At 38.7% G+C, this 12,815-nt stretch overlaps 1 protein-coding gene across 4 annotated transcripts in view; it reads right to left on the bottom strand.

The window, feature by feature from the left end:
- Positions 1-11,177, bottom strand: part of Dync2h1 (dynein cytoplasmic 2 heavy chain 1) — a 190,913-nt gene extending 179,736 nt beyond the window's left edge. For 3 of the 4 annotated variants that reach the window (XM_076926138.1, XM_076926139.1, XM_076926140.1), the window contains exons 1-10: positions 10,863-11,168; positions 9,297-9,467; positions 8,789-8,924; positions 6,666-6,784; positions 5,067-5,211; positions 3,151-3,383; positions 2,331-2,465; positions 2,112-2,225; positions 1,900-2,011; positions 905-1,029 (exon numbers count right to left, since the gene is read on the bottom strand). In XM_076926138.1, coding sequence (XP_076782253.1) covers positions 905-1,029; positions 1,900-2,011; positions 2,112-2,225; positions 2,331-2,465; positions 3,151-3,383; positions 5,067-5,211; positions 6,666-6,784; positions 8,789-8,924; positions 9,297-9,467; positions 10,863-11,057 — 1,485 coding nt within the window. In that variant the 5' untranslated portion in view covers positions 11,058-11,168. Of the gene's footprint in view, positions 1-904; positions 1,030-1,899; positions 2,012-2,111; positions 2,226-2,330; positions 2,466-3,150; positions 3,384-5,066; positions 5,212-6,665; positions 6,785-8,788; positions 8,925-9,296; positions 9,468-10,862 lie in introns of all 4 variants that reach the window. The other variant, XM_076926141.1, reaches the window with a different exon arrangement.
- Positions 11,178-12,815: the final 1,638 nt, after the last annotated feature.

The raw sequence follows: 12,815 nt of genomic DNA, 5'->3' as shown, positions 1-12,815 counted from the left end.
AAAGGTACAGCTTTGAGAAGTAGGTTTTATAATATCCCATGACCATGTTTATTATACAAGTTATTATATGATCATGTTTATTATACAAGTTATTATATGATCATATTTATTATACAAGTCAATATAAAACCTATACATATTAATAGTAGGTCTAAAAGACTTAGAGGTCAATTTTAATAACATTATCACAGATAATTATGTATCTTTTACCTTTTCTTTAACTTCTGATGTAATTTTAGTGACATAAAAATACTTGCAGTTAGACTTTGAAACCACTGTAACATTTCAACTATGTGTTTAAATCTAGTATCAAAGATACAGTCTTCACAGATGCTTTCAAAAGCTCTGAATGACACATTGTAACAAACACCTCTATATTAAAAAGGAATAGAACCAGAACCTTCTCCACTCATGTGTTCTTAGACTTCTTTACATTTCAGTGAAAATGAGATGTTACAGTATGAGGTAAGCTTCATCCTACTGAAGTAGGTATTTAAACACATGGTACCCAGCTGAAGGCACTGATTTTGGAAACTATCGTGTCCCTTTGACATGGAGCTTAGCCGAGTGTGTAAAACCATGGGGTAGGGATAAAGGTCACAACTTAGCAAGGTTTTGCACCCAGCTCTCTAATTCCTGATCTTCCAAGGTATCATGTCATAAGTTCCAGTCACCAAACATGGAGCCACAAGCAACCAGACCGCTCATCATGAAAGTCACTGTGAGGCAAAGTAAATCCCTCTTCCCTACAGTTGCTTCTCTAGCATCTGGTCACAACAATGAGAAATTAACTAAACTTCATGGAGGGAAAATAGTATTTTCACAATAGCTTTAGGGTCCCTGTCATATACCTTAATTTAGTACATTTTGAATGTTCACTGTTCTTCCATATTAAAACAAGTACCTTCAATTCCAACTGACGAACCCAAACAATATTATTCACAACTTCTGAAAGATTTTTGCCAGCAAGTGGTCCAGATGCATCACCAGGAATTCCTCGGCACCGATTCTCAAAGTCCAATCGAAAATCTGTATCATTCAAATCAAATAAATAACAGAGAAGCAGTATATTTCAAGCCTTATTGGAAACGCTGTGGCTCTTGGTCCTCACTGCACCACAGGAACCTTGGGGTGTATATGATGATCACTGCTGTCACCATGATGCAAGTCAGAATCAACAGGAATGCGGGCTCAGGTGATCACCGTACATTAACTGATGTGGGAAGAACTATGTTGTAGGGGAAAAGGATGCTGAATTGTGTAGGCTAGGAAAGCACGCTGAGCATGAGCATGACCGTATCAGTTTCCTTCTGACTACGCAGATAACAGGAGCAGATGCTTTAAATGCCTGCTCCAGACCTCCCCACAGAGATAGACTAACTTTAACTGTTCATGACAGTAATTCTTTCCTGCCTTAGTTTGCTTTAGTCAGGTTACTTGATCATAGCGAAAGGAAAAGACACTAATACAACTCACTATGCAATCTGTCAATTTAAAACAAATCTAGGAGCTTGCAAGATGGCTCAGCAATTAAAAGCACTCGCTGTTTTCAATGTTCAGCACTACATAACTGCCTGTTACATTTCTAGGGGGTATGACACCATCTTCTGGCCTCCGTGGTAACCAAAGATATGCATGGTGTACAAGCATTCATGCAGGGAAAACATGAACATAAATAATTTTTAAAACATAAAATAAAAATTTTTTAAATATATCATTTATATCATAAATAAATCTGCTTGTCATCAAGATGTTTTAACATAGTTTTATATCATACATAAATCTGTTTGTCATAAAGATGTTTTAACATAGTTTTTAATCTTAAACCATAGCATGAAAGAAATATCCACCTATAAAAACATTTCTCAAGAAAACATTGTTACCTCTGATGAACTTTACCTTTAGCTGAATCCCCAAGTCTTGCCAGTAAAGTTTCTCTCTCTAACATCAGTTCTTTGCTTATAGTGGGACGTTTCACCAATTCTTTGTATTTTAGAAATGCTTGGAGAAGCTAACATAAAACAAAGTACATGTTTTTTCTCAATTCAACCACATACATTAAAATAGCTTACAAAAAAAAAATTGACAGTAAAAATCTTTCAATATTTTACCTGCTGTGGACTATCTTGAATTTCTGAAATATAATTCTTTAATTTCCCTGCTATTTTCTGTTCTGCGGGTGCAATTATCTTTTCATACTGAGAAACTGCAGCTTTCCATAAAGGCTAAACAAATTAATTATACTGTTAGATTGTAAAAGTTTACAAAGTGACCTTTAAAAGTTGAAGACACAGAAGGAAATTAAAGACATAAACACATATAGTCTCAACCTCAGTATAAGGATTGTACTGCACGGGGTTCACGCCAGTAAAAGGCTCAAAGACTCGAGACAGGCATACAATTCTCTCCTCACTGGCAGGTAAAAAATACAAGAGCTTCTCATGAATCGTTCGAATAGCCAAGACCTAAAATGGAATAGATTAAAACATAAAATGTATTAAGCTAAAATAACTCTGTAAGTTGGACTAAAATCTAAAGAGTTTATACACATTTCTTTACAGTACCTTCTGAAAAATGAACAAAACTGAAAATATCTCATTCTTTTATGTATGTTTGAAATATCTGAAATATTCCATACCAAAAAAAATTTAATTGGGTTTTTCCTAAGCAAAGGGTAAAATTATCTCTGCAATCTCTCACTTTGTCTTTCCTTTGAAGCTAACTATGTAATTTTTATGAAAGCTCATAGCTCAAGTAAATCAGAAACTGTTTGAAATATTTCCACTGAGTACACCTTCAAGGAGAGCCAAGCCTTGAAGCAATGTCGGTAGCCAAGAGACAGCCTGAGAGGTCCCACACAGAGAGAACTGTGTCATGCCCTTTACAACAAAGAACAAAACAGAATTTCACAACTGACATATTGAGCACTCACTAACCTAAGAAAAACAGGGATTAGAACTTAGCACCCACCGTGCACCTCGCACTACACCAGAGCATGCCAGGACTTGTCTCATATGACATTGATTCCTATGTTCACCCAAACCATAAATCATTTCTCTTACACATAGTCATCAATTGTAAAATGCCTTCACCGACCAGTGAAAGCCCACTTCCACTTAAAGACAAAAAGATAGACAATCAAACTGGTACCTCCTCCAGCCGTTTGCCCAGTCTGTCAAGAGTTTCTGGGAAATACTTTTCACTTTTCCATGGATGAGGGACATAGCGCTGCCACACCTGACCTGTGAGGTGACTGCAGACTATCACCCACTGTTCACAAATTGAAATGCCAGCTTTAAGGTTTTCTTTCACAAGATAATAAGGATCTTCCCACAGTTTCAAGCTTCCCAGCTTTTTCTGAACAAACCTCCCAAATGAACCACCTAATAAAACATAAAGCAAGATTGTATGAAATGGTTTTTTTACAGAATTATAAAATAAACACTTAGGAAAGATTTAACATGTACATTAACAACTACAAAATACCACCTACCCACCCTTAGATTAGCATTATCAGTCATTGTCTTTAAAATACATATGTGCATACAGACACTAGCTTGCATTCTTCTTTAATCAACATATTGCACCAAAACACATACTTCTTTGATGGTCACAGAGCCTATTGCATGTAAGAAGCAAACATAAGCAGTTCCAAATTGCTGTCTGACTGGACTTACAACAGAAAGTGCTGCAATACACACCTGTCATGAGCTTATCTCATGTTCCAAGGGGAATCATGAAAAGGATACTTTCTGAGTCAAATATTTAACACTGGGATATTAACCAGTGTGCTTTTCAAAATTTTTTAGTTCATCTGAAAATATTGTAAAGTGAACATACGAGGTGGGCTGGAGAAATGTCTTGGCAGTTAAGAATGGTCACTACTCTATCAAAGGACCTAAGTTCAGATCCCAACACCTGTGAGTCAGGTGACTCACAAATGTCTGCAATGCTAGTCTAAGGGATCAGAACCCCTCTTCTGGTTTCCAAAGGTACTACATATGCACATAAGTAAATCTTTAATTTTTTAAATTAATTTATATATGCATAAACACTAAAAATATAAGTTTGGTTCTATTAGTGATCAAAGTATTTCATATCTATGAACTAAACCAACTATAAACAAAATGTATGTAGATAAATCTATGTGATTTATTAAGAGTTACTTTAAGCTGGGCAGTGGTGGTGCACGCCTTTAATCCCAGCACTTGGGAGGCAGAGGCAGGTGAATTTCTGAGTTCGAGGCCAGTCTGGTCTACAGAGTGAGTTTCAGGATAGCCAGGGCTACACAGAGAAACCCTGTCTCGAAAAACCAAAAAAAAAAAAAAAAAAAAAAAATAGTTACTTTAAATAGCAAGTATTGGATTATTAAGTATTTTAAGAAAAAACTTCAGGAAAAAAGGGAAGGAGGGAAGGAGGGAGGGAGGAGGGAAGGAAGGAGAGAAGGAAGGAAGAAAGGAGAGAAGGAAGGAAGGAGGGAAGGAAAAAGGAATGAAGGAAGGAAGGAAGGAAAAAGGAAGGAAGGAAGGAAGGAGAGAAGGAAGGAAGGAAGGAAGGAAGGAAGGAAGGAAGGAAGGAAGGAAGGAGAGAAGGAAGGAAGGAAAGAAGGAAGGAAGGAAAGAAGGAAGGAAGGAAGGAAAGAAGGAAGGAAGGAAGGAAGGAAGGAAAGAAGGAAGGAAGGAAGGAGAGAAGGAAGGAAGGAAGGAGAGAAGGAAGGAAGGAGAGAAGGAAGGAAGGAAGGAGAGAAGGAAGGAAGGAGAGAAGGAAGGAAGGAGAGAAGGAAGGAGAGAAGGAAGGAAGGAGAGAAGGAAAAAAGGAAGGAAGGAAGGAAGGAAGGAGAGAAGGAAGGAAGGAGAGAAGGAAGGAAGGAAGGAAAGAAGGAAGGAAGGAGAGAAGGAAGGAAGGAAGGAGAGAAGGAAGGAAGGAGAGAAGGAAGGAAGGAAGAGAGAAGGAAGGAAGGAAGGAAGGAGAGAAGGAAGGAAGGAGAGAAGGAAGGAAGGAAGGAGAGAAGGAAGAAGAGAAGGAAGCGGGTGTGCACAGTTCCCAGAGCTCACTGCTCCCTATACCTATGACGTCCAGGAGATGCAGCATGCGTGACTCGGGGTAATGATCGTGCTCTGTCTGTCGCCACACATCATCTACAACATCCCGAGTTGTCTCCACTAAGTCAACAACTTCTAGCAAGGACAGACTGTCCAAGTTATAAAATTCCTGAAAGGAAAAGGCATTCATGCTGAAGCAGTTACATCTGTGTATTAAGCAACACTCAAAATGTTCCCACTTGCTCAACTATTTTCCTCTCCCTTTTTCTGACTTGTTTTTGCAAATATCCTACATAAACATATCACAAAAGGCTGAAAAAGAATACTAAAAAGACTGTTCATTTATTCATGCCCTTAGCTGAGTTTTCTTTAAGTTGGTCTTACCCACTTTCCTAGCAGAGGCCGCTTTAGCTCCACATACACACTGCCCACTATAATTCACATGTCCTTTATTCAGTCATGTGTTGTGTGCTGTGTAATGTGCTGACTAACAATAAGAGCAACACAAATGCATTATTCTGTATTTATTCAATATCATCAAAACAAGCTTTAATATACTTCAAACACACCATTGCCATGATAACACTGTGACTAGCAAGAAGGTACAGTGGTAAAGGAACCTGCCACCCAAGTTTCCTGGATTGAGCTTGATCCCTAGGACCCAGGAAAGGTACAAGGAAAGAGCTGGCCCCACGAAATTGTCCTCATCTGACTCCAGGCGTGCCAAGGCACACTTGCCCATACACATACACACATCATGCATACACATCCCACAATAGTAAGTGCTGAAATAACATTAAAAAATAAAAACAATACTGTTGACGAAATAATAGTGGAAATAAATAGAAAATTGGTTTGTTCTGAATAGAATACAATTATACTTAAAGTAATCACTTACTAAACCCCAAAGCACGTACATCAAGGGATAATCAAACAGGCAGAAGGTAAGACATCATATTTTAAATAATTTTAAAATACTAATTTAAATCATTCCATCAAAAGAATACATTATCTCTATATAAATAAATCTGTTAGTGTACTGGGTTTCTGTTATGTGGTAAATGCACATATTGTACACATGTGTTTGTGTATGTGTGAAAGTGAGCACTTGTTTGTGGTGTAAATGCGGAGACCAAAGGTCAATGTTGTGTAAATTTGTTTATCCCACTCCATCTTGTTTCTTTCTTTTGAGACTAAGTCTCTCAAAGAACCTCCAGCTCTCCATTAGATTAGGTGGCTGGCTGGCAAGCACACAACCCTCCTGTCACCAACACTAGCACTAGAGTCATGGATACACACAGATCCGAACTCAAGACCCTCACAGTCACATAAGAAGCACTCTACCCAGGGGGTCATCTGCCAGCTCTTGGATTTTGCTTTTCTTTCAGTACTTTCAGAAAACTGTACTTGGTTTTGAGGAAAATTATATCCTAAAGATTGAAATTTACTGTTTTCATTTTCATATTTAAATATTTTAAATATAATGTTAAGTAAAGTCTAGAGTTTATTAAACTATGTATCTTGCTTGCAACTGTCAAGTAGGTTTTAAAAGATACACTTGAAAGGGAACCCTAAGGCCTATTTACAAGAAGCTGAATATACAAAACTATGAGAGTCACATACCCTTGCAATTGTTTCAAATAATTCCTTAAAGTAACTGGCTCTCTCCTTACTAATCTGTTTGCTTCCACGATGAGCTTGTTCTATCCAAAACTGGAACTCATCACTTGGTGTGAGAATACCTAAAAAAGTTAAAAAAAATTTCAGCTAATAATGGAAAGAGAAAGGAAGTAACACTGCTTGGTTCATCTGCTGGGTTGGGTTTGGTCCAGCAGATGGACAAAGACCTTATAACCCCTATCAGCAGTAAATTTTCACTTAAGTCTGTTAGAAACACTAACGGCCCCTAATTTGCAGTTCAGGTCCAACTTGCTGAGTCTGAAGTTGGGTGATTCCTACCTGCTTTTGTAAACCACTCTTACTGAAGTGTCATTCAGTCTGTGGATTTGGTCCAACACAATGATCCCTAAATCTAACCCTAATACCATCCTTGCTTGTAAAGTCCATCAAATGAAAAGAATTATAATCAATGAGTGTTTCCAACTTAATTTGAAAGTATAAGCAAAAGAGTTTTATTGTTAAATTCTCTTTTAAATATCCTAATGAACTAGATAATTTCTGTGCTTAGTCATATACTGAGTACTATTTCTTAGGGTTAAGTTTTTAAAAGCATCTATCTACTTGACTGAGCAAAGTGCCATTTGTACTTCCAAGATTTTAAAATATTATTTGTATGTTATATATTTCATTTTAGTAGGAATTTATCTATTCCCACAATAAAATTATAAATAGTATCAAATAAAATACATATTTCCTATTATCGTCATATGAATTATAAGATATACATAGGCTATTATCTTCCCAGGCCAGCCATCTTCATTATTCCCACATTCTGTGGGAAGGCACTAAGATCTGCGACATCTAAACATGTGTTCCAGGGTGAAGTCAATGCCACGCTTTACCAACCAGATTCCTTCCTTATGTTGTAAACAATGTCCTTTCTGTGCTCCATTTGGTGCCACAGTTGTTCCATGCTTACACTTTAAACTGGTTTTAAAGCATAGTGCCAAGAATACAAGCACAAGACAGCTTGATGCTCTTCACAAAGGAAGTGCTGGTCAGGTGAGCCATTCAAGGCACTGGTTAGAGGATAACTACTGTACTTTCAATTTCTATAAACTATCCAATGCCAAAAGGAATATTTTCTTCTCCAAACCCATACAATCTATTCATTCTTTAAAAGCTTATATTCATAGAAGATCCAAAACCAGAAAAAATCTACAAAGAAATATAGCTATTTGCTAATGCATTAATGAAATGATCACTCTGAGTTCACTACAGAAGGTGTCCTAGTTAGATTGCCATTATTGTAATGAAACACCATGACTAAAGAAACTTGGGAATGAAAGGGTTTCTTTGGTTCATTAAGAAGTCAGGATAGAAACTGTAACAGGACAGGAGCTGATGCAGAGGCCATGGAGGAATGCTGCTTTACTGGTCTACTCCCCATGACTGTCCAACCTGCTTCCTTAAAGAACCCAAGACCACCACCTCAGAGATAGCACTATCAATGATGGGCTGGGCCCTCCCCCTCCCCCATCAGTTACTAATTAAAATGGCTTGCCTACAGCCTGATCTTATGAAGGAATTTTCTCAATTGAGGGTTCTTACTCTCGGATTGATTATAAAATTACTTTGAGAACCACAAATATGGCTCCAGTGGTAAATGGTGCTTGTCACAAATGTTGACAACCAGAGTTTGATCCCAGGATTTCAAAAGCTGGAAGGAGAAACTTGACTCTTACAAATTGTCCTTTGACCTCTGCAAGTGTGCTATGGCATGTACACATACACACACATACACACACACATACACACATACAAACACATAGACACACACAAACACATATACATACACAAACATACACATACAAACACATACACACACAAATACATACACACACACATACACACATACAAACACATAGACACACACAAACACATATACACACACAAACACACACATACAAACACATATACACACAAATACATACACACATACAAACACATAGACACACACAAACACATATACACACACAAACATACACATACAAACACATACACACACAAATACATACACACACACGCTGAGCTCTAGAAGTAAACTCTCATGTATTGCCACGTACCTCTTGTATCGTCTTCCTTAAGTTTCAGCTTGGGTAAGTTAGTATCTGATTTTCGAAGGACTACACCCAATCCAGCTTCTAGTTCACTCAAAAGATTCTGAAGTTTAGGATCAAAGTTTCTACTCCATTCCTGGTCCTAAATAAGAAAGAGATAAGAGAAGCCATTGGTCAAAGCATTGCCAGTCAAGCTTGCTTCAAACAGTCTAGAAACTAAATCCGCAATCTCTACTTCCTTGAAAGTCTTCTTCAACTTCCATTTCAAGAGTTAAAATTTTCTACAAGTCATTTAGTATAGCTCTTTGAGAGCTGATGTAAGTTGCATTTCATAGCTTTATCCATTATTCTTCAACAAAACTTAAAGTAACATTAGAAATTTGACAGTACCACCAACACCATAATTTTTTTTCAATAAATAAACTAAAACACATTAAACAGTAAATACAATAATATGTATATCTGTTTCCTTATTGACCAAATACACATATAAATCCACAAGCACTGTACTCACCTTCAGCAACATGGGTGCAAACACCTGCCGTACAGCTTGGTAAAGGGAGTTGATAGGCGATTCCAGCATAGAAGAAACAAGAATGTTGTTATGCAAATTGCCATCTGTAATTACTTCTGGTCGGAGCTTGAAAAACACCAGCACTTTGTCTTTTGTGTCATCAAAATCAATCTAAAGTGATAAACAAAAGATCTTATGATGTCTTCTTCATAAAACTTAAAATTTGAAAGAAAGAAATGTTGCATTGACATGTTGTATTACTACAATCACACCTGCTTGGACAAAACTAGTTAAAGATAACATATTCAAACCAATCACTTCTGCTTCTCAATGATTGCCTGGTTAAAAACTAATTCCTGCTTAACATGTGATTATCATAAAGCTCCACTTGTAAGGCTATGTATTGTTGACACTCCCTGCTAACTTTTCTACTGAGTCAATACTACAGATCAAGGCTGAATTCCCCTCACACACAATGGTGTGTACTTCCCTACTGCCCCAAGGGGTGTGTGTGTGTGTGTGTGTGTGTGTGTGTGTGTATACCTTGTCACCTATGGGGGGGGGGGGCATTTTAAATTTTTAAACGTGCCTTCAAATTTGCACATGTATTTAAAACTGCCAAAATGAATTAGCCTATCTCCTAAGATTATCTTTATTGTAGCCAAAATTGTTTGTAGAGTTTGCACATCAACTTAGTATTTGAAGTCGTCCACATCCTGGACTTGCTGTACACCCCTGTCACCTCGGCACTGGGGAGGATAAGACCAAAGGTGACATGGTCAACAACAATCTGGACTAGGAAGCTAGACTGTTTCAAACGTAAATAAATAAATAACCAAAAGGTAAAATAAGCTGATCTCACAGGAATGTACTAAGTCAATACTAAAGATGTCAACTAATAGAAACCAATCTTTTAGCTAAAAAGTATAATGTTCAAAAGATTTTTTCCTTTTTCCAGAAAGACAATAAAGGCTTATGAACCTTATTCTCCTTACAGATGTTTTATGCCACTTTTATCCTAATTTTTAAAATAATTTGTCACCAGAAAGAGGCAGACACTTTACTGTCAAATTGATCAGGTATGGGGTGAGGGAGACAGGAGAGAAACCTGAAGGCTTCTTCTCCTTCTTTTATGCAGATGAAAATTACGTGAAATTCAAGGACTAGGGTTTATCAAGTTTAAAAACACAGGTATACTCAGTTACGTAGCATATTAGTTGTGTTCACACTACACTGGCCAAGCTGCAGTTCAGAGAAAGTGGAGAATAGATGTCTTAAAGTAAACAGTTATGCAGTCAAATCGCTAAAGGCTCAGAGTTGAAGGCCAGCCTGGAAGAGCCAGACTGTCTGAAAAGAGCCGAGGTGCCTATTCAGATGTGTGGACAGGGAACCTCCTACTATCTGGTGGGCACTCCACCACCAAGGCAGGAACAGCTTGAGCCCAAGGGCTTCCTGGGCAAGGCTGAGATGTCTTTAAGCCTAACATGAGGACCTGGGGCCTGAGGGAAGGGAGACAAGGCTGGATCTGGGCACGCGGGGCAAGGGAGGCCGCCGCCAGCGCCTTACCGTGTTGGAAAAAGCCAGCCCAGCGTCTGACCGCTGCACCCGAAGTAGCATCTGGTTTCCGTCGTCCAAGAAGTTGTTCACCTCCGGGCAGTTGCTCAACGGGGCCTGGTCATAGGGCTCCGGTCTCAGCCCGAAGTAATTCTGGGTGGTCGTAAAAAGAAAGAGTTTGCGGACATCTCCGATGCTTCCCGCCATGGCTGCAGAGATGGAGAGGGACCTGGAGAGGCTCAGCGGCCTCGCCACTGCACTCTGTAGGTGCAACGGCCCGTCGCTATGGCGACCACTTCACGCTAAATGAGCGCGCACCGGAAGTGGGATGTCTGAGACCGGCAAGCAAGGCTGAGGATTCCTGCACTCATCGATTGAATGTGCTGCGAGCTCCTTCTATCCCTGCATCTTTCCTTCTGATGCTGAGCAAGTGTTTCCACTGCACGCGCAAACGATAATCAAGTAGCAGGGTCGACATCTGTGAGATGGGAAGTTAGAGAGTTCACAACTAAGTTGCAGTGAGGCTTTAAAAAAAGATTATTACTATTTAAAAATTCATCATTTATCCAGGCATGATGGTCTATGACTGTAGACAGAGTATCCAGGATACAGAAACAGAAGAATCCTGGGAGTTGGAGGGCAGCCTTGGGTACATAAGGACACCTTGTCTCACAGTCAGTGAGGCTGGAGAGGTACATCAGCAATTAAGAACGCTTTTTGCTCTTTTTAGTTCCTGGCATATACATGGTGTCTAAGAAGCTTTCCTGTGCCCAGTTAGGGGAGGGATGACGCTTCGCCCTCTTCTGAACTCTGCCCATACACACAAGCAGGCAAAAGACTCATACACATAAAACAAATACATATAAAATAAATAAATCAAAACAAGCAGGCAAATACTTGTTAGAAAGTTTTGTATTACTCTTTCAAACTCTATCTGCTCCTTCCAGGGTAGCTTAATTTACCACAGCTGGTTTTTGTCTTTGTTGGTTTTAGTAATTTCAGTAAAACTTTAACAGTCATATATTACCATTTGTCAGGTGTTTCTAGGTTCTTGGGTTTTTATCCAAAGAAGTTAAAATAAGAATGCCCAAAGAAAGATCCGCAAAAGCAGCAAAGAGACTGATAATACTATTAACACTGGCACTGGGCCACAATTCTGTGGACACTCATAGATTGCTCTTTAGGGCTTCTTTGTATGGGGTTTAATAGAAGGAGTTTGTTTATTAAGGTACATGTTTTGGCTTGATTTCTATTTTGATTAGTATATTCAGTCATCGTTATTTTCCAAGGCATGTCCCTTCCCACAATGCATTAGTTTTAATCATATGCATGTCCAATTGCATAGGCATAGGAATGTAAATAGGAGATTCTTCCTAAACATTACTGGACATACCAAAGCCAGTTCAAGCTAGTTAGGCCCTCTATTCTTTGTACCTGGATATATTGGGAGTCTATTTGAATGGAAACTGCCTGTATGATATTTTAGAAGAGCACAAACTTACCTTTTTCCAAAGAGGGGTGTATGTGTAGCCAGATGCAGGTGCGAGTCTGAGGTTGCTAGGAGCATTAGTAGACTGGGGTGTGTGAATGCACGGTACATGCAGGTAAAGGAGCTGAGCTGTCAACTTCGTTATTGGGGGGAATAGGGGATGAAGATTTATAATATAATCCAAGTGCAGGGATGCTGAACTATTTCTTGTGTTTGCCTCAACTACCCTACCACAGTAATATTTTTAATGACTTATTTATATTTCATGTGTGTTGGGGGCTGACTTTTAGCAGAAAGCAGCTATCAGCTTTGCAGCCATCTTGGGCCATATACCCTGACATGAGACTTGGATTACAATAGCCTACAACAGCTGAGCACACTCCGATAATCTTGGTTTAGATACCTTGGGTGTGTGAGATTAAAGGTGCGTGAGATTAAAGGTGTGTGACTTAAGAGTATGACTTAGAAGTGTAGAG

Source organism: Arvicanthis niloticus, chromosome 27, assembly GCF_011762505.2.
Source record: "Arvicanthis niloticus isolate mArvNil1 chromosome 27, mArvNil1.pat.X, whole genome shotgun sequence".
NCBI lineage: Eukaryota > Metazoa > Chordata > Mammalia > Rodentia > Muridae > Arvicanthis > Arvicanthis niloticus.
This window is presented reverse-complemented; position numbering and strand designations above follow the sequence as displayed.